The sequence below is a fragment of the Lipotes vexillifer genome, unplaced genomic scaffold (genome assembly GCF_000442215.2).
Source record: "Lipotes vexillifer unplaced genomic scaffold, Lipotes_vexillifer_v1.1 scaffold1306, whole genome shotgun sequence".
Classification (NCBI taxonomy): domain Eukaryota; kingdom Metazoa; phylum Chordata; class Mammalia; order Artiodactyla; family Lipotidae; genus Lipotes; species Lipotes vexillifer.
The window spans coordinates 1,116,658-1,135,470 of NW_006786512.1; the positions used below are offsets into that span (position 1 = coordinate 1,116,658).

The 18,813-nt window shown below is 41.5% G+C and overlaps 1 protein-coding gene across 5 annotated transcripts in view; it reads left to right on the forward strand.

Moving 5' to 3' along the window:
* The window catches only part of RAPGEF4 (Rap guanine nucleotide exchange factor 4), a 352,267-nt gene extending 334,156 nt beyond the window's left edge, over positions 1-18,111 (forward strand). For all 5 annotated transcript variants that reach the window (XM_007458842.1, XM_007458843.1, XM_007458844.1 and 2 more), the window contains 5 exons: positions 478-528; positions 1,314-1,401; positions 1,817-1,881; positions 13,874-13,928; positions 16,830-18,111. In XM_007458842.1, coding sequence (XP_007458904.1) covers positions 478-528; positions 1,314-1,401; positions 1,817-1,881; positions 13,874-13,928; positions 16,830-16,957 — 387 coding nt within the window. In that variant the 3' untranslated portion in view covers positions 16,958-18,111. The remainder of the gene's footprint in view (positions 1-477; positions 529-1,313; positions 1,402-1,816; positions 1,882-13,873; positions 13,929-16,829) is intronic.
* Positions 18,112-18,813: the final 702 nt, after the last annotated feature.

The window sequence follows — 18,813 nt, forward strand, 5'->3', positions numbered from 1 at the left end:
CCTCAGTATATAGCAATAAACAAAACTGATAAAAATCCCTGTTCTCTTGTAGCTTACGTTGTAGAGAAGGAGGAGGGTTGAACCTATAGGTAGCTTCTGAAACTGTTAATCCTAATACTCCCTGGTCGAAATTCCTAATTGTGGGAATGCGAGAGTTTAAAACGGCGGAGGGTTAATGCCAAACCACTTGTAGTCTGGGAATGCAGCCCTCTTTATGAATAACCCATTTCAGAAACCATTATAAAAGCAGTTAAGACCAAAGCATCCATAGTTAGTTTTGGTTCAACTAGGTTAAGACTTTTGAAAGACGAGTTCTCTAAGATTATCCTCAAATGACAAGACAGATTCCGGTCTGGCCTGTCTTAGCGATGTTTGATGAAGAGCCAAAAGTAATAATTTCCCCTAGAAATGGTAACACGATACACATCTAGATATTGAATCTGACTTATGAGTGTGGCATTTTCGTTTCATTAACAGAAACTGCCAAGCAAGTTCAAGAAATTCTATGCAGAGTTTGAAAGTTTAATGGTAAGTGACAGTGGCTCCTTTATTCTGTTCACTGTCTGCGTTAATCCAGTTTCTGATGAGCTGAATTGAAGTTCTCATTTCAGAAATTTTATCTGTCCTTGTATGACTTTAAGAAGTTTATGATCCCATTTTAGTGCTGCTAAAACAAGCACGTCCGACTAATGAATGGCACCCTCAGGTACTAACTTAAACAGGACTAATGTCCCACATAAGGTCAATTTGTGTAACTAAGAAAAGCAGTGTAATGGGATCCTTTCCACCTAGCACAGGCTGGCTAAGGACTGGAAGCTGCATTTTCCTCGGCTTGCCAAAATTATTTTTCCCCATTGGCTGGGAGGTGTTAACGGACAGAAAAGGAGTGAGTGGGACTTGGCAGGAGTGATGGAGGGTTTCAGAGAAGGCAAGTAGGGACTGGCTATGCAAGGCAGGTAGGAGGGTGAGCTGGGCTCCCAGGAAGGAGGCTGTGCTTCAGGAGAAGGGGAATCTCGCAGCTGGGGGGTTGTTTCACATTTCAAATGGGCTCTCAACGGGAATCTCTCCCCTGGCTCCCTAGAGGCATATCTCCCTTTCAACGAAAAAAGGAAACAAAAGTAAATTATTTTCATGTGATACAGGAAGCTGTTTTAAAACAAAAATCAGTTTAACTGAAGCCACCTTTCTTTTGTAGCTACACTCGATTCAAAACTCCCCGACTGGGAGATGACAAGGCTGGGTGTGGTGGGAGGTAGAGGGGGTGGTGCACATGTCACTGGTCATTAAACCAGGATCTCTTTGTTTCTCTAAAGGATCCTTCAAGAAACCACAGGGCCTACAGGCTGACGGTAGCCAAGCTGGACCCTCCTCTCATCCCCTTCATGCCTTTGCTCATTAAAGGTAATTCCAAGGAAATGCACAGGCCGAGTCAGTGGTGAGTGTGTGGGGAAGAAAATGAACAGGGGCCTAATCAGATTGACCTCCTTGGGAAGAATGATCCCATCTTTCCACCTTCCTCATCATCTCCTCTCAGCCCTGACTTTTCTGAAAGGGTTGGAAAGATTATTGGAGGAGCAGGGATCTGTGCATGGTTTGAAAGACTTGATAGTGCAACAGAGGGTTAGTTTGGAAATTTTACTAAGCTCAGGGAAAGTGCTTCAGAAACTTAAACACCTAACATAAAAGGAACTATTATCGGCTTTTTTCAACTGCAGTGTCATGCAAATCCTCCAGCATAATCTCATGGGGCTATTCTGGTTTCTTAGTATGACATATTTCTGTTAGTGATTCGAATGTGACTTTTATTTCTTTGCAGATATGACATTTACTCATGAGGGGAACAAGACATTCATTGACAATCTAGTAAACTTTGAAAAAATGGTACGTATGGTATTATAACCTTAACCATGATGTTTTTTTAAAAATAAAATTTGCATTTGTACTAATAAAGGAAATAATTTCCATACATGCTGCCATGTCAAAAAGCTAGTTACGCATAAAGGAGCTGTGAAATGTTCAGTTCAAATTGGCTACCTCTTTTAGTCTGTCAGTTCTCTTTTGTGAAATTGAACAGTATTTGTGCAGCGGCTCACAGCAGCGGCTAGCTTTTATGCTGTGTGCCTCGTCCTTAGCTGCCTGTTGCTAAAATGCACGAATGTTCCAGAGTGACTTCCATGTTGTTGTTTGTAAGGTTTGTGGAGCTGGACTGCCCCAGGATGCCTTTGAAATGTTTATCTGCTGAGGCTGACTTTAGTGCATGTAGGTAAAAGGCAACCCTACAGAGGATCTTTATTATACAGTAGTCATCTGAGTGTGTATTGCTTATTCCAGTAAAGTTCACCCAAGTTCAGAGTGGGAACTTGAAAATCTTCATAACCAAAACCAAATTTTTTTAACAGTTGTGTGGAACTGGCACATAGCCACTATTTTCCAGCCTCCCCCCCGACCCACCCCCCCCAAAAAAAGCGTTAGTTACTTTGCAGTTTCTTATCTTCTGTGAAGCAATAAGGCAGGTCTTGCCAAAGCCTTTCTTTAGCGACATAGTGCGTGTTTAGGAATGCTCCATTGTCTTCTAAATCCTTTGGCTGCAGCCCGCATGGATGGGGTGGTAGGGTGTTATCTCTGTGTGGGTGAGAACGTGCCCGCGGTTCGCTCTGCAGTGATGGACGTGGCGCTACAGGAAAAGCTCAGAGCTCGGAGTTCAGGAGACACGAGGGTCAGTTCTCAGCTTCATCACTTTGTAGCTGTCCCTGAAGTTCTCCGTGGGTCACTTTTCCCCCAACAGAAAATGGGGATTGTGGCCACACCATCTACCCCTGGGCATTACTGGTGGGGCCAGAGTATTTAAGGCTTCCTGTAATCATTCTTATCAGAAAACTGTTCTCATTGTTTCCCGAAATCCAGCTACTGTGTGTGACTCCGGAATTCGAAACATCCCGCGGTCATCCTGTAGGGATCATACCATTCAACTCTGGGGATGAGCATATTGCAAAGCCCAGCCTGGTAAAGAAGTGCAGCAAGTGCGAGCACTGTGTCCCGTGTCTTAAACTTCTTAGGAAATAGCCCACGAGTCCACACTCCTCAAAGACACCCTGTACTAGATGAGGGCAAATATTTCTCAGCAGTCTTTCTCCTCTACCCCGCACACCAAGGGGAGGGTAGGAACATCTCTATTACTGTGTTGGTTCAATCATTCTATGATCAAAGTAAAAACATTCTTTGCTCACTTATTAGTATGGAGAATTAAACATATTTCCCTGACTTCTCAAAAGAAAACTTGTCATCCAGAAATGAAAGATTTAGCGAATAGGTAAAGAACCTCCCGGATCAGATCACTCAGGGGTGGCTGAGCCAACCATCTGACTGTAAAAATATACATGTGCACAGAGGCGTAGACGTCAGAGTTTCCTAAAGAGTTGACTGAGCTTTAGAGCTTTTGATTGTTAAAGTTAACAGAACAAACAAGAACAGCAAAAATATCTGTCAAGGAGGATGAAAGCTGTTTTATCTGGGTTTTTAGATCTTGGTGTGTCTCATCCATAACCTGGGAAGGAAGAGTCAAGGTCGTATTCAGTGGATGTTAAGGGAGTTCCCCTTGCCTGCTTCTGTACTTTGTGCCCACAGCAGTGGATTCTGACATACCTGAGGAGGGAGGTCCTTCACATCCTGCTCTGAGAAAGTCCACTTTCGATTGAAAGCAACCGTAGAGCTAAGACAGCAGCTCAGCTGCAACAATGGAAACCTAGGTTAGCCATGGCTTAAGCAAGATAAGTCTATTCCTTTCGCACTTAAATGTCCAAGTATGGAAGCTCCGCTCCAGGAAGCAGTCAGGGTCCAGCCTTCTCCTGTCTTGCCATTTCACCACCCACAGGGTCCAAGATGGTGGACCACCACCATCCCCATCTCAGCTAGAGGGAAGGGAAAAGGAAAAACGTGAAGACCTGCTTCTTCCGCGTAAGGATGTGACCTGGAATCGCACTCAGCCCTTGCCTCACATTTTATTGGCCAGAAGAAACTTAGTCCCATGAAAAAGAAAGTTAGAATATGTAGTCCTTATTTTGGGTATCTATGTGCCCCACTCAACATTAGGGGGTTCTATCACTAGGAAAGAAAAGGAGAGAAAGAAAGGATACTGAAAGAATACTGTTACGTTCTCTGTTCCAGCAGTGATCAATTTTACTTCATTTGATAAATCATACCATGAGAAAGTTGGATTTTACAGTTACCCTTCCATGAGTTAGGTGTTACTGAAAAATGAACTGGAATTTCAAAAAGACTTGATTATGTTCTTTAAACCGGGCTTAGACCACCTGGCACTTGTTGCCAACTTTCCAACATTTTCTCCCCATAAACTAGCCCACCCCTGCCCCCATACCACCACCACTTACAACTCCCACTAGTGGCTGGTGTTATTACTGCATTCCTGGGGAAGGATGTGTCTGTCTCCCTTCTCAGGTTCATGTCCGTGCAGCTTCCCAGTCATTCATCATGCTCACCAAGGTGGTAAGCAGAGCTGGCAGCCTTTGTGGGACTGCTAGGCTGTATCCCCTGAGGGAGCCCCTGCCAGGGGCAGAAGTCACCAGGGTAGTCGGGAGCACAGATGTCTTTTCTTGGTGGCGACATTGCACAGTCACAGTGAACTACCATGCCAACCCTAAGTACTTTTATTTTGAACCTCTTCATCCTTGAGGTATGAAATGAGGATTAGAGAATGTGTTGCATATTGGTTTTCAGGATTTATGAGTATGAACAAAAGAGAATTCGCACTCTGATCCTTATGCCAAAAAAAAAAAAAAAAAAGCAGACATTCTTTCCTTTGGGGGGAACATAAAGGAATATTCCAAAAAATGTTTGAATAAAGCCCTTTGTAGCTTTCTATGGCACACATGAATATTTATAACATTTAGGAAGTAGACTAGCCATGGATCAGAGGATAATATGCTGGCCGGCTGCCACTACCCCAGGCTGCATGAAGCATGCTGATAGCCACAGTTGCTGCTGTATTAGGAGGTTGCTTCTATTTCAGACACACCCATATTTAGGTGGATTTATTTATGAATATTATTTTAAGATAGTCATTTTATTTGGAAAGAGAAGCCTAAGGCAAACTTCTGTACTTCTGGCAAGAGTAATAGAAGCTAATTCATAAAGGAAGAGAAATGTTTTGAACGCTTATATTGCTGTATCACTAATCATGCCATTACATTATTAGCAACAATTTGTCTTCTATCATCAATAACATTATTACAAGATTCACGGTTAGAGCACTGGACTTATATCAAGCTATGGAGAAAAGAATCTCCAAATAAAAATCTTTAAGTGTTCAAATCCACCCAATTCCCAGACCTTTCCAACACAATAGAAATCTACCAAAGGACTTCGAAAGTTTACTTCTTTATATAGAATACATGAACTGGGCTAAATGCAGATTTTCCAAAGGGTATGTTTTTTTCAAAGCAATTAAATATGTGTAGAGTGTCTAGGAAATATAAAGAAATCCAAAAAGTAGTCCTTGGCTTTTAGGAGATTATATGCAGTTAAGAAAATAAACACATGAAGTACTAAAAATCAATAAAGGGTATAAACTAGTTCAAAACAGTAATAAAAGAGATGTCAAAATAGAGAGAAGACAGTCTCTACAGCAAGTTGTGTTAGGAAAGTGGGGCAGCCACATATAGATCAATGAGGTTAGAACACTCCCTCACACCATACAGAAAAGTAAATTCAAAATGGCTTAAAGACTTAAATATAAGGCATGACACCATAAAATTCCTAGAAGAGAACATAGGCAAAACATTCTCTGACATAAATCGTAGCAATATTTTCTTAGGTCAGTCTCCCAAGGCAATAGAAAAAGCAAAAATAAACAAATGGGACATAATCAAACTTATAACCTTTTGCCCAGCAAAGGACACCACAAACAAAATGAAAAGACAACTTACGGAATGGGAGAAAATACTTGCAGACGAAGCAAACGACAAGGGCTTAATTTCCAAAATATACAAACCACTCATACAACTCAATGAGCGAAAAACAACCTGATCAAAACATGGGCAGAAGACCTAAATAGATGTTTCTCCAAGAAAGACATACAGATGGCTAACAAACACATGAAAAGATGCTCAACATTGCTAATTATTAGAGAAATGCAAATCAAAACTACGATGAGGTACAACCTCACACTGGTCAGAATGGCCATCATCAAAAAGTCTACAACTAAATGCTGGAGAGGGTGTGGAGAAAAGGGAACCCTCCTGCACTGTTGGTGGGAATGTAAATTTGTACAACCACTATGGAGAACGGTATGGAGGTTCCTTAAAAAACTAATAGAGCTACCATATGATCCAGCAATCCCACTTCTGGGCATATATCCAGAAAAGATGAACACTAATTAGAAGAGATACACACACCCCAGTGTTCATAGTAGCACTATTTACAACAGCGAAAACGTGGAGGCAACCTAAATGTCCACTGACAGATAAATGGATAAAGCAGATGCAGGATATATAGATATGTAAAATATTATATGTACATATATATATATATATATGTATGTATATGTATATATAATAGAATATTACTCAGCCATAAAAAATAATGCCATTTGCAGCAAACATGGATGGACCTAGAGATTATCATGCTAAGTAAGCCAGACAAAGACAAATATCATATGATATCACTTATATGTGGAATCTAAAAAAATGATACAAATGAACTTATTTACAAAATAGAAACAGACTCACGGACATAGAAAACACACTTATGGTTACCAATGGGGAAGCAGGGTTGGGGGAGGGATAAATTGGGAGTTTGGGATTAACAGATGCACACTACTGTATATAAAAAAGATAAACAACAGAGATTTACAGCACAGAACTATATTCAATATCTTGTAATAAACTATAGTTGAAAAAAAAGAATATAGATATTTACATATATATGCATAACCGAATCACTTTGCTGTACACCTGAAACAAACGCAATGTTGTAAATCAGCTATACTTCAATTTTAAAAAAATGTGAAAAAGCAAAACGCAAAGAGAGGTAACTTCCTGTATCAGAGGAAAATAAAACCATGTTAAATATAATCAAATCCAGACTTGTTCTCACACTTCATCTACGCTGTATTCAGTCCAAGTTGGTGAGACCAACCTTCTGTCTTTTCCTTTCTGCCTCAGGGCCTTTGCACTAGCTGTTACCTTTGCCCAAAATTGTCTTCACCAGTCTGACACTTTCACATCATTCAGGTCTCAGCTCGTGTGTCCCTCCTCCGAGTGGTCTTCCCTGACCATCCTTCAAATATTATTCTACCGTCCACACCTTGCCAGACAGCTGGATTTCAACAGATAACCTTGCTTTGACAGCTGGTTTCACATTCTAAGATGATCTTTTTTTTTTTTTTTTAAATTAATTAATTTATTTATTTTTGGCTGTGTTGGGTCTTCGTTTTTTATGTGCGAGGGCTTTCTCCAGTTGCAGCAAGTGGGGGCCACTCTTCATCGCGGTGCGCGGGCCTCTCACTGTCGCGGCCTCTCTTGTTGCGGAGCACAAGCTCCAGATGCGCAGGCTCAGTAGCTGTGGCTCACGGGCCTAGCTGCTCTGCGGTATGTGGGATCTTCCCAGACCAGGGCTCGAACCCGTGTCCCCTGCATCGGCAGGCGGACTCTCAACCACTGCGCCACCAGGGAAGCCCGCCTAAGATGATCTTTATTGCCTCTTCATTGCCTGTCTTCTCCACTAGAATGTAAATGTCCTAGACCAAGTATCTTATCCGTTTGGTTTCTCTAGCACCCAAAAAGGTGTCTGGCATATCTTAAGTATGCAAGAAATACTTGAGTAAAAGTATTTGTTGAGTAAAAGAATAACCCAATTATATTCCGGTGTTGGACTTAGTGAGATAGGACAGTACACTAAAGCATTTATAAAGGAATTTATGTAACAAAGATTTAATCCAAAAGCATTTTCTATTTTATTAGAAAATCTGATTAAGCAGAATGTCCCAAGCATTTTATGTTACCGATACCTTATGCAAAATGGCTCCCTTAGCTTTCTGTTCCTCACTGGACACTATTCTGTCCACCCTCCTCCCTGTGGTGCTAATTGTGTCAGTCCTTCAGTGTCCTTCCCTGCGTTCAGAGATGCACAATATTCTGCAAGCGCCTGCACAGACACCTGAGCTGCCATGTCCCCATGGCCACTGTATGTACAATATACCAGGAGCATCATGCCTGTTACATGCTTGTATCTGTATGTCACTCACCTCACCTCTTGGATATTAAAGATCCATAGGCCAGAAGAGGGGCCGGGGTTCTTCCTCAGGGATACATACGGTGAAGACTGGCTCAGCTCCTGGGCCATTTTATCTTTTATCTCTGGTCCTCACCTTGCCTTTAATTCCACTTGGTTGCTGTCATGGGCAGAGTCTTTGCAGGTGAGAGACAAATATATTTCTGGATATACATGTGGAAAAAAATTCTTGTCCCAAATATATGAGGGTCTGAGTGAAATAAACAGAATGGTGTGAATGTGGTTTTACACATGGTAAGCAAGGAGTAGTTGACTGAGATCCTAAATTTGATAGGCATATGGACGGGGGCAGAGTCCAATGAGTAGGGGCAGAAAGAAGAAAAGAAAAAGCAATTTACAAACATTAAGAACAAGGAGGGCAAAGATCTCAAGGGGCAACAGAAGGAAAGACAAAAACGTCTGAGGGCAGGCGTTTAGAAGACACCTGACATCTGGGAGCACCTTCTCAAGGTGCTGGACCTGGAGCAGAGAGCGAGCGTGGCCTAAGAAGAGGCAGGCTCGTCTGGCAGCTGGCTGTGCGTAGGAGGTTGGGAGAGGAACAGTGCACGGTGGTGTTGCCTGGAGGGCCTGCTGGCCTGAACTTGAAAAACAGACATTAAAGTCCACTCCCCTTCAGGGACAGGAGAGCTTAGACGGGGCACAAGAGTCTATACAGAGCTGGCCAGAAAAGCCAGAGACGGCTGGGGAGGCCTGGTGGTCATCGACCATCTGGAAAGGAGTGAAGGTGTAAGGTGGCCAGCCTGCCCCTGAGGGGAGGGTGCCACAGAAGGTAAATGGGGAGGCCTGGGCCCCGAGGACCCCATCTGAGAAGAGCCCCCTCTGACCCCTCGCTGGATTCAAGGAGAAGGAATTACTTGCATCCGAGCTTGAGGGAGATTTGTGTTTGGGACCACAGCCTCAGGGCCTCTCTTCTGGGCGGGGCTCAAGTGCATACAGCTGGCCACTCCCTCTCTGGACAACATCTTTGTGCTGGTCACTCTGCAACTCAGGCCCCAGGCAGGACATCTGCTACTGAGTCGCCCTGTTTTCAGCTTGATAAAGAAATAAATACCTGACACAGTGTCATTGGGCATGCACTGTCTACGCCTTCATCCAGATCAGACTCTCACATTGGTCAGCTGTCCCGGTGAGCTGCCGAACAGGACAGGCCCAACGCCTGGGAAGTGCCCTTAAAATGGTTGTTCTTGTTAAGAATCATTCACCAGGTTGTATGCGAGTTCTTTGGACGACTCTTGCAAATTTTCTGGAAGTTTGAAATTACTTCCAAATAAATACATAAACACTGAAGAAAAAAAAAAGAAGAAATACCTGAGGGTAGTTACAGAAGCCTTCTCTTGCTACCTTATTTTTCCTTTCTGAGCTTCCCCGTGTGAGTTCATGTCCAGAGGGAGATGCATCAGCTTTCAGCTGGGTCCACTTCTCAGCCCTGTAGATGAAAAACTGTATGAACATATTAATTCTTGCAAATAAGCTCTGAAAACCTGTACTTTGAATTAGTCCCAAGGAAAGTGGTGGCTGTGGGAAATGTGGAATGTGGATTCCCAAGGGGAAGCCTGGCATTCTGACTGTGGACCACTTTCTTGGCTAGCATCCTCCAGGGCAGGCTGACAAGCAGACCCTAAGGTGGGGCTTCCCAGCAGGGGGTGGGGCTGTATCAGAGTCAGGTCAGGTGTGAAGAGGGGCTCACACTGCCCACCTGCACTGATTCAGGTGCCTTCTAAAGGAACACATTCCCCTCACCTTGCCCCTGAATTACAAATCACTGTTTTAACAAGCCAGTTACTAATAGGAGTGTGCCATAACCTCAGGTTTGCTGGGTGGGAAAAGAAAAAAGATGAGAAGCTCTGCTTTGGAGTGATCAGGTATTTTCCCACTGGCCTGGCTTGGTAGGAAAGTTGCCTGGCCTGCTCCAGGCAGGCCAGCATGCTCTGGCAGCACCACAAAGCCTAGGGTATAACTTTTGGCTTCATCCCTGCTGTGGCAGTTGGATAATAAAGCCTATGTCTTTTAATCTTAGTTTCTGCCAACCTTCACTGGGAACAGCAATGAATAAACAGTCATCTGCTGTCAAAAATGACATGTGAGGCTTAAGCCTGCTGAAGAATAGAAAGACTAACTGGATGGCTGTTAGTGGAGATAAATGCAAAATCCTCCACTTTGGTCCAAGAAACCATCTGCACATCTATAGAGAAGGAAGCTCAGTGAAGAGGGCTGAGAGGTTTAATTCACTGTAAGTTCAGATGTCAGCAGTGTGGCTTTTTTTTAAATCGTGGACTTTGATGTGTAGCATCATCTAGATCGAGGAAGGAAAATCGTGTTTCTTCTGCACTCTGTGATTTGCTCAGGGTAGGGCACCGCGCTAGACACTATCCACAAGATACCTGAAACTTATGAGAAACTGGTGAAGAAAGTGGGAAAATTTAGGCTGAACCAGAAAAGACTTGGGGGTGAAGAGATGTCCGTGATAGCTGTCTTCAAGTATTTAAAGAACTGTCCCCTTAAAGCGGAACTAAACACATGTGTTGTGGCTCCAGAGCTCAGAACTACGATTAGTGGCGTGAAAAGCAAAGGGGTATAGGGAGGGTGGGAGGGAGGCGCAAGAGGGAGGGGATATGGGGATATATGTATACGTATAGCTGATTCACTTTGTTGTACAGCAGAAACTAACACACCATTGTAAAGCAATTATACTCCAATAACGATGTGGAAAAAAAAAAGGGACTTGGACTCAAAATGATAAAGAAATGTCCAGTAGTCATACGTGTCTAAAACTGCAAGGGGCTGTCCTTGGAGGTGATGAGCTCCTCGTTGCTGATGCCTTTAAACAGTGGGGAGCCATTATTTGTAGGCAGGCTTTGATGGCCTTAGGCCCCTGGAGACAAACGAAGAAGGGACCTTCTGAAGTCTCCTTCTGCAGCCCCAGGAAAGCACCTTGTAGCTGTTAGCAGCATATTAAATATTGCATGTGTCAGTGGGTGCAAAAGAGGGTGGGGTTAGAAATAACAAGTTAACCCTTCTTTGGCCTTGTGAAAGCATTCTGTAACTGCATTGACCAGCAGTGCTAGTAGAGTCCGGGTGCTCTTACTAAGGGTTTACGTATTACATTATTGTGCAGCCACCTCAAAGGGAAAGAATGGGCCTCATTGCAAAGCCAGATTTGGATTGCAAAGTTAAACTGAAGTTATCTTTGAGTACAATTAAAAGGGATACGTCAAAATTAAAACCATTGTTAAAATTAATCAAAGATTTAGAAAGGTAGAATGAACTCCAGAGCTGGAAATTACTGATTTAAACAATTGTTCTCACGTTTTAAACTACATAATGAGCTAAAAATTATGAAGCCTCAGAGTACAGCTGTAAAGAGCAGTCCAGAAACCAAAGTCAGAATGAAACGTTTTAGCTTTCAAAACTAAAAAGCAGAACAATTACTCCCTACAAAATGGTATAGGAAGAGGTTTCTGACCTCTGCTAATTGTTTTATTATTCTTTGGAGGGGCACACTGGCAGCATTTCCCAGGGTTTTCAGTAATTACACTCCATTCAATATCTGAAGAATTACAATAATTCTACATGGAATATACTTGTGCCCTTCAAATGCAAAGCCCTTGGAGAAGTGAAAAAACAACTTAAAGTAAATTAGCAGGAAAATTATCGTAGTTACTGTTTATTTCAGGGCTCCATATATCAGAGGCTAATTATACATTGTATGTTATATTTTCTTGGAGGTATTTGTAATATATTTCTCATGCTGATCAATGGACGTGCTGGTTTGCAGGAACCTTTATGAAAGTGAAGTTCTAACTTTTCCAAGTGCCTCTTTGTGTATGAGAAATTACCCAGTGCAGACAGATGTCACTTCATGCATGCCACAGGCCTCAGAGCAGTAGTATTTAGTGAGGTATTATGAATGTTCACCTGTACATATTTGTAAAGTTCCAACTGTTCTATGAAAAAAATTCCCTGCCAAATAAGTTGATTTTTTTTTTTTTTTTTTTTTTTAAACACTACATCAGTTTTCTCAGAGCCATTTTCTAGATTTTGGCAAGCCAAGGTTCCAGGAGAGAAAAAAGCAAGGACTGGAATTAAATAGCCACTCAGAGATTAGAAAGTCTCTTTTCCTGGCTGGAGCCTTAACAGATTTTCTGGTGTTCGAATTAATCCACCATCTCTGCGGGACCGCCTTGAGAGCAAAAGTGTCCTGAGATGTTACACAGAGACTGGGGTTCCCCGTGTCCTGAGACGTTACACAGTTACCCTTAAAATACCACGAGCGGGCTTCCCTGGTGGCGCAGTGGTTGAGAGTCCGCCTGCCGATGCAGGGGACACGGGTTCGTGCCCCGATCCGGGAAGATCCCACATGCCGCGGAGCGGCTGGGCCCGTGAGCCATGGCCACTGAGCCTGCGCGTCCGGAGCCTGTGCTCCGCAGCGGGAGAGGCCACAACAGTGAGAAGCCCGCGTACCGCAAAAAAAAAAAATACCACGAGCAAGAAATGTACATGGTGGCTCAGTGCTTCAGTCTCACTGATAGTTTTCCTTATGTTTCTTGTCCTTCATTTCTTTCCTTCTTTTTTTGTTTTTAACTAAGTTGAGCACAGTTCAAAAGGTTTCCTGATAAGTTTTTATGGCAACCAAAACTTAGAAATTGAGATCGCTTAATGACAAAATTAACAAAGGTTAAATAAATTATGATCCATCCACATGACTGAATACCTGCTTATTTAAAAAGGACTTTAAAATGCAAATGGCATGGAAAAGTCATAACGCCATATGAAAAGATTCAGACCAAAACAAACATGTATGTTATGACTTCCATTTTTTTTGGAAAACATGCTTATGTATTTTTTAAAGTCTTAGAAGGAAATGTACCAAAATAGAACCGAAGTTACTGTCTGAAACGATATTCTAAAATACGCATGTGTTAGTGTTATAATCAGGAAGGATGAAGGAGGGAGGGAATCACATAATTAAGGTGAACATTAAAACGCACACTTTCGCTGGAAGATGAGAAAGGTTAATAATGCATAGTGTATAGGAAAAATGTGGCGATAGACTGTCTATATAGACTGTCAGTATCATCAAACACCTCATTATTGAGTCCTGTTTACTGTGAGGAACTTGACAAGCTAACCATTCTCCAGATCCAGAATAGTTACAATTGTTACAATAGTTACAGCTGTCGCAATAGTTACAATCTCTTGCAAATTCGGAGTGACCTCAAGAAAGGATGGTAAAAACGAGTCCTGAGGAGTAAGGTCCATTTCTCAGGAAGGGACAGCCTGCTTCTTACGTCTTGAGGAGCAAGCAATTAGAGGAGAGTTATGCCACTAGTATTCCTCACCTGACAAATACCTTGTATGTGTGGGAGGGGGGCATGCGGGGGTGGGTGCCTCTTTCAAGTGATTAAACGGGTTATGTGTCAACCAGTTGCCTCCAGATAATCCACGTCTCAGAACCTGCTGTTTCTCCTGGTCCCAGGTATTGCTGAAATAAATAATGGTTTGTTTTCTTTTTTGGATTCTACACTAAGTTTACCTGCATTTCAGTTTTTCTTTTTATTCTTTTTAGCGCATGATTGCAAATACTGCCAGAACGGTGAGATACTGCAGGAGCCAACCCTTCAGTAAGTTAATGCCGCTGCAATATGGATCTTGGTGGCTAAGTCCTTTGCAGTGAGGCTACTGAGACATTCTAGAAGTCTGGACAATATTTGATGGTGTCAGAGACACTTTGGACCATGAATCCCATGGGATAGGGGCCTTGCATTTAAAATAACCATAAGAATATTATTTTATGAATGAACTTAGAGAATTCATCTGCTCGTTACAGGATGGACAGACAACTAAGGCATGATTGCCAACAAATCCTGACTCTAACCAACTCTCTCTATGACTCACTGCTTCATGTTGAGAAACTCACATCAACTCGTAATGACTCATTCCGTCGTTTATAAACTGGGAAAGATAATATTTATTGTCTCTCGGGGTGTTGCGAGAAGGCATTAATGTCTATAAGCACATGTGTAAAAGGTCCCATAGCAGGAATTCATATTATATGTCTAGTATTTCTAGGTGAATTAAGGTGCTTTTCTTAAATCTGTACAAAAACTGGTATAATACAATACTTTAATATAAAACCGTCGCTAATAATAAATAGCAAGTTTAAACTGTTGGGAGTTAAGTTGCATCATCGCAGCACATCACCCTGCCAGGCCAGTGCTACTGTCTCCTCTGGACTCGGACTTTGGGTAGGGGCTGGAGCTTTGGCTCCCTGCAGCTGGTCTGGGAGTGAGAAGGTAGCCCCCATAAAGTTTTGTGCTAATAACTTCATTGTATGAGTCACTGAAGTCATTGGGCTCATTAACTTAACATGATAATTTGACATGGACATGACTGCGTGGCTACCAGTACCATCCCCTCCAATAAACCTAGTGCTCAGAGACTAAAACCTTCTTGTTTTATTCATCAGAGCTATCTTTGCTCTTCCTAGCACAGGACTGGCCCAAAGCGAGGGTCTGCTAACACAGGATACCAGAACTGCTAGACATTCATTTTTTAATGCCCGGGGGCGAAATCTAGGAAAAAGAGTCTTGACTTGGGGAGCAAGAGCTTTAAAAAACTGATTCAAATGATTATGCCTCCTCTTCCTTCCAAAAGGTGCAGGCTTGCACCTCATCAACCGATCTTATGTGGATTCTGCCAGAATTAAAGTCTCTCATATCTCTTCATCTAGTGATTTACTATATGTATAAAGACACGATCATAAGGCAGTTATACAAGTGAGTATGAGAATATATAAGTGATGCCAGTCTACACAACAAAGGTTTATAACCTAGAATCCATGGCCCTTCAGGGGGTTCTAGGAAATTCCTGAAATTAAACGCAAATGCTGTGTGCCTAAGAGGGTTCAAAGCCTTGAGAAGGTTCTCCATGAGGTCCAAGAACCAGAGAAGAACCAAGATAGAATATATCTTGTTCTATAAACTTCTTTGGAAGTAACTCCTACATTCTCCTATATCTCCTAGAGACATGGGGGGAAATTTTTTATATACAAATCTCCACTGCATTTGTTGAAGTTATCAGTAACAGCTGGTAAACAACAGCTGCTTAGCTCTGAAGTCAAAAATCTATAGATAAAGCTATAAGAATAGACTCACAAACATTGTGGGAATATGTACAATGTAATTACAGTATATTGTAAATGTAGAGTACACTGCCAGTGACAAGCGAGGAAATTAAACACTGTGGTATTATTTATATGTGATAATTATACTGATGAGTTTCTTCTTAGAGCAAGTGGGGGCCTTTGTATCTTTTCTCTGCTTTTCTGTGTTCAGACCTGCAGCACTCCCCTTCGCCCCTCATGCAGATGGCATTCTAATTGTCTTTGGGAGTGGTGTGTGGATCTAAAGAGAACAGATGGACTGTAGAAGGCAGTGTGCTATGGCGGAAAGAACACTGGTCCAGAGTCCAGGCTGGCTTGGCCACTCCCCGTGTCCCACACCAGGGATCCACAGGGCAGAGGCCACCCAGGGACCATGCCCAAGGTGTTGGATCTAAACGGAGCTTTTTTTCCCTTTTATTGTGAAATAATGTTACCATTCAAAAATGGAAGAATTCCCAGGGAAGAAATCCAGATTTCTCATTTCTCTAGAAAAATAGGAAGGTCCGGCAACTCAGGGTGCAGATCCCCACATGGCATCAGCATATGCAAGAGCTGCATAGTCACTTCTGAAGGGAACTGTGTTTCCAGTTCACCACTGTCAAATGGCCTTCCTCATTCATGTCTATTCCCTGTGTGGGGATCTGAGCCTTTGATTCTTCTTTCATTCTAGTTTTAGGGAAATTGGTTAACTTCAGATAGCTCTGCTGCTCGAGTGCTTTGGGGAGTGGCTGAGAATAGAATGGTAATTGGGATTTCAGAACAAATAGCATCAGAGGATTGAAGGTCGGGCATAAGTCACGCCTTCAGCCCGAGTTGATTTTTCTTTTTTTTTTTTTTCTGAGTATGGACAGTCTCTGAGAACACACAATCTATGCAATAATTCTGTATATTGTATGCAAGTAATGAGGGGAGTCGGACTTACTAGTCTCACTTGCTTGCTTCAGTTCAGCCCAGGTGTTAAGTGCTTTTGTTAGGAGCTAATGAAAACTATGTCTTTTTGCCATTAGTCCTCATCTGGATCAAAGGGAGTGTGAGACACAGGTGGGATGGCAAGGGCAAACAATTTTAATGTATAACCAGGGCTGTCATGAGATGCTTTCACTTTTATTTGGTGCTTTTTTTTTTTTTAAACAATATGTAATGCAAAGGAAAATGATCAAAATATGTGATTCCAGGGAAGAATAGGGTGGGAGGGAGGAGATGGGACATCCAAGTAGAAACATTTCAATGAATATAGCATGTTGAAAGGTCTTGATGGAACCCAGGAATTCATGATAAATGTAAAAGCTGGAGTAAATAAGGCTGTATCTTATATGCATATATTATGCAACGCTAATCCTGCTCTTTTCTCTTTCAACAGATCCTGATGCTGCTCAGGCTAACAAAAACCATCAGGATGTCCGGAGTTATGTACGACAATTAAATGTGATTGACAACCAGAGAACTTTATCACAGATGTCACACAGATTAGAGCCTCGTCGACCATAGACATTTAAAGTGCTCAGAACAACGGTTTGCCTCCAGTCCACCGTCTTTCAAAAATGCCATTTATGCTAGTACTCACTGTATGGTCACTAGAGAACTCTATAAAACAAGCAAAAACCCATCCTGAGGCATCTCAGTGCTGCATTCAGCTTACCAGCGTCATGACAATAGAAGACATTCTTTGACTTGCATACAGCTTGCACACACTAGCTTAGGAGTCCCCTGTTTGTAGTCACCGTATTTTATTTCCAGTTGTGCCATCTTCTTTGCTGAAACATAAAATAAGACCAACATGAAGAGAATGGTAGAAATATCATTGTCAAGAGAGAGTATCAAGCTGATATTTTTTTCTAGGAGTGTTTACAGGGTGAGATGTGCTACAAATGGTATTTATTTGGCTGCATCATTGGTGGTATAGTTTCATAATTTCTAACTCAACATTTTGATTTGAGCATGGAGTTTTGGGAAGGTGTTGAGGAATCCGTGTAACTCCAAATTAGAGATGATATTCTTCCATCTTCATAGTTTTACCTCTGAAGGAATTGTATCCGACCACATTACTATAAAACATTCTGGCTGCTTATGTAATTTAGGGAGGACTGGTCTGTAATTTCTGAATGACATATAGAATAATATTTATGTTTACAGTGTAACTTTTTTAAACTTACAAATCAGGAGTACATATATAGGGATTCCACTGAGAAACTCCAAGGTTCTTAAAATTGCTAGCGTTAAGATTAAAAAAAAAAAATGACACTTCAAAACAGCACAATATGCAAAAAACATTTTTCAAAATTATTTTCCTGGGCATTAAAAAAACCTTTACTATTGGCTAATTATTGTTACTGATTTAAAAAACCCACATATTTTCTGGACTTAAATGTTATCACAGATATCTTAATTTTCAGCAATTGTTTTGCACTTTCAAATAGATTGTAAATAGTTCATTCAATCAATGGTATAGAGTTATTTATTTGCTACATGGTAGATATTGTGCCAAATAATTACTTTTTATTTATTTTATTTAGTATGTAATTTTCGAGTACATTTTTTCCTGTTTTCACAATTAGGCTACATTTAATGTGTAGGAATTGTATGTATGTATATCTTCTGTAAATAACAGCTACTATCTTCATTAAATATAATTGTGACAAGAAGAGGTGTGTTGTTCTCAATTCCTATAATATGGGAGAGATAACCATTTGGTATGATGGGATCCGGGATTTCTTTTAATTGAAACAAAATTCACATACTCTAAAAGTCACCTTTTTAAAGTGTACCATTTGGTGGTTTTTAATATATTCATAAGATTGTTCAACCATCATCACTATATAATTCCAGAATGTTCTCCTTATCCCTTAAATAAACCCCATACCCATTAGAAGCCACTCCTCATTTTCATCTCCCACCAGTCCTTGGAAACCATTAATCTGCTTTCTGTCTCTGTGGATTTACCTATTCCAGACATTTTGTTTAAATGGAATCATATAATATGGAGCCTTTTGTGTCTGGTTTCTTTCACTTAGTGTAATGTTTTCAAGGTCCATCCATGTTGTAGCAGGTATCAGTACTCCATTCCTTTTTATGGCTGAATAATATTCCGTGATATGAATATACAACATGTTGTTTGCCCATTTATCAATTAATGGACATTTGGGTGGTTGCCACTTTTCAGCTATTAGGAATACTGCTGCTATGAAGAGGCATGAGATTTTAGAGCTGCCTGTTATGGGTCCTACACAATTTCTCAGTGATTTAAGCAATTGGTATACTATGTGATGAAAAATTTTCCAAAATTATTTAATTTCCGGACCCACGTCTGTTTTTTAATGTCAGCATTTTCCAGAGTGTATTCCAGG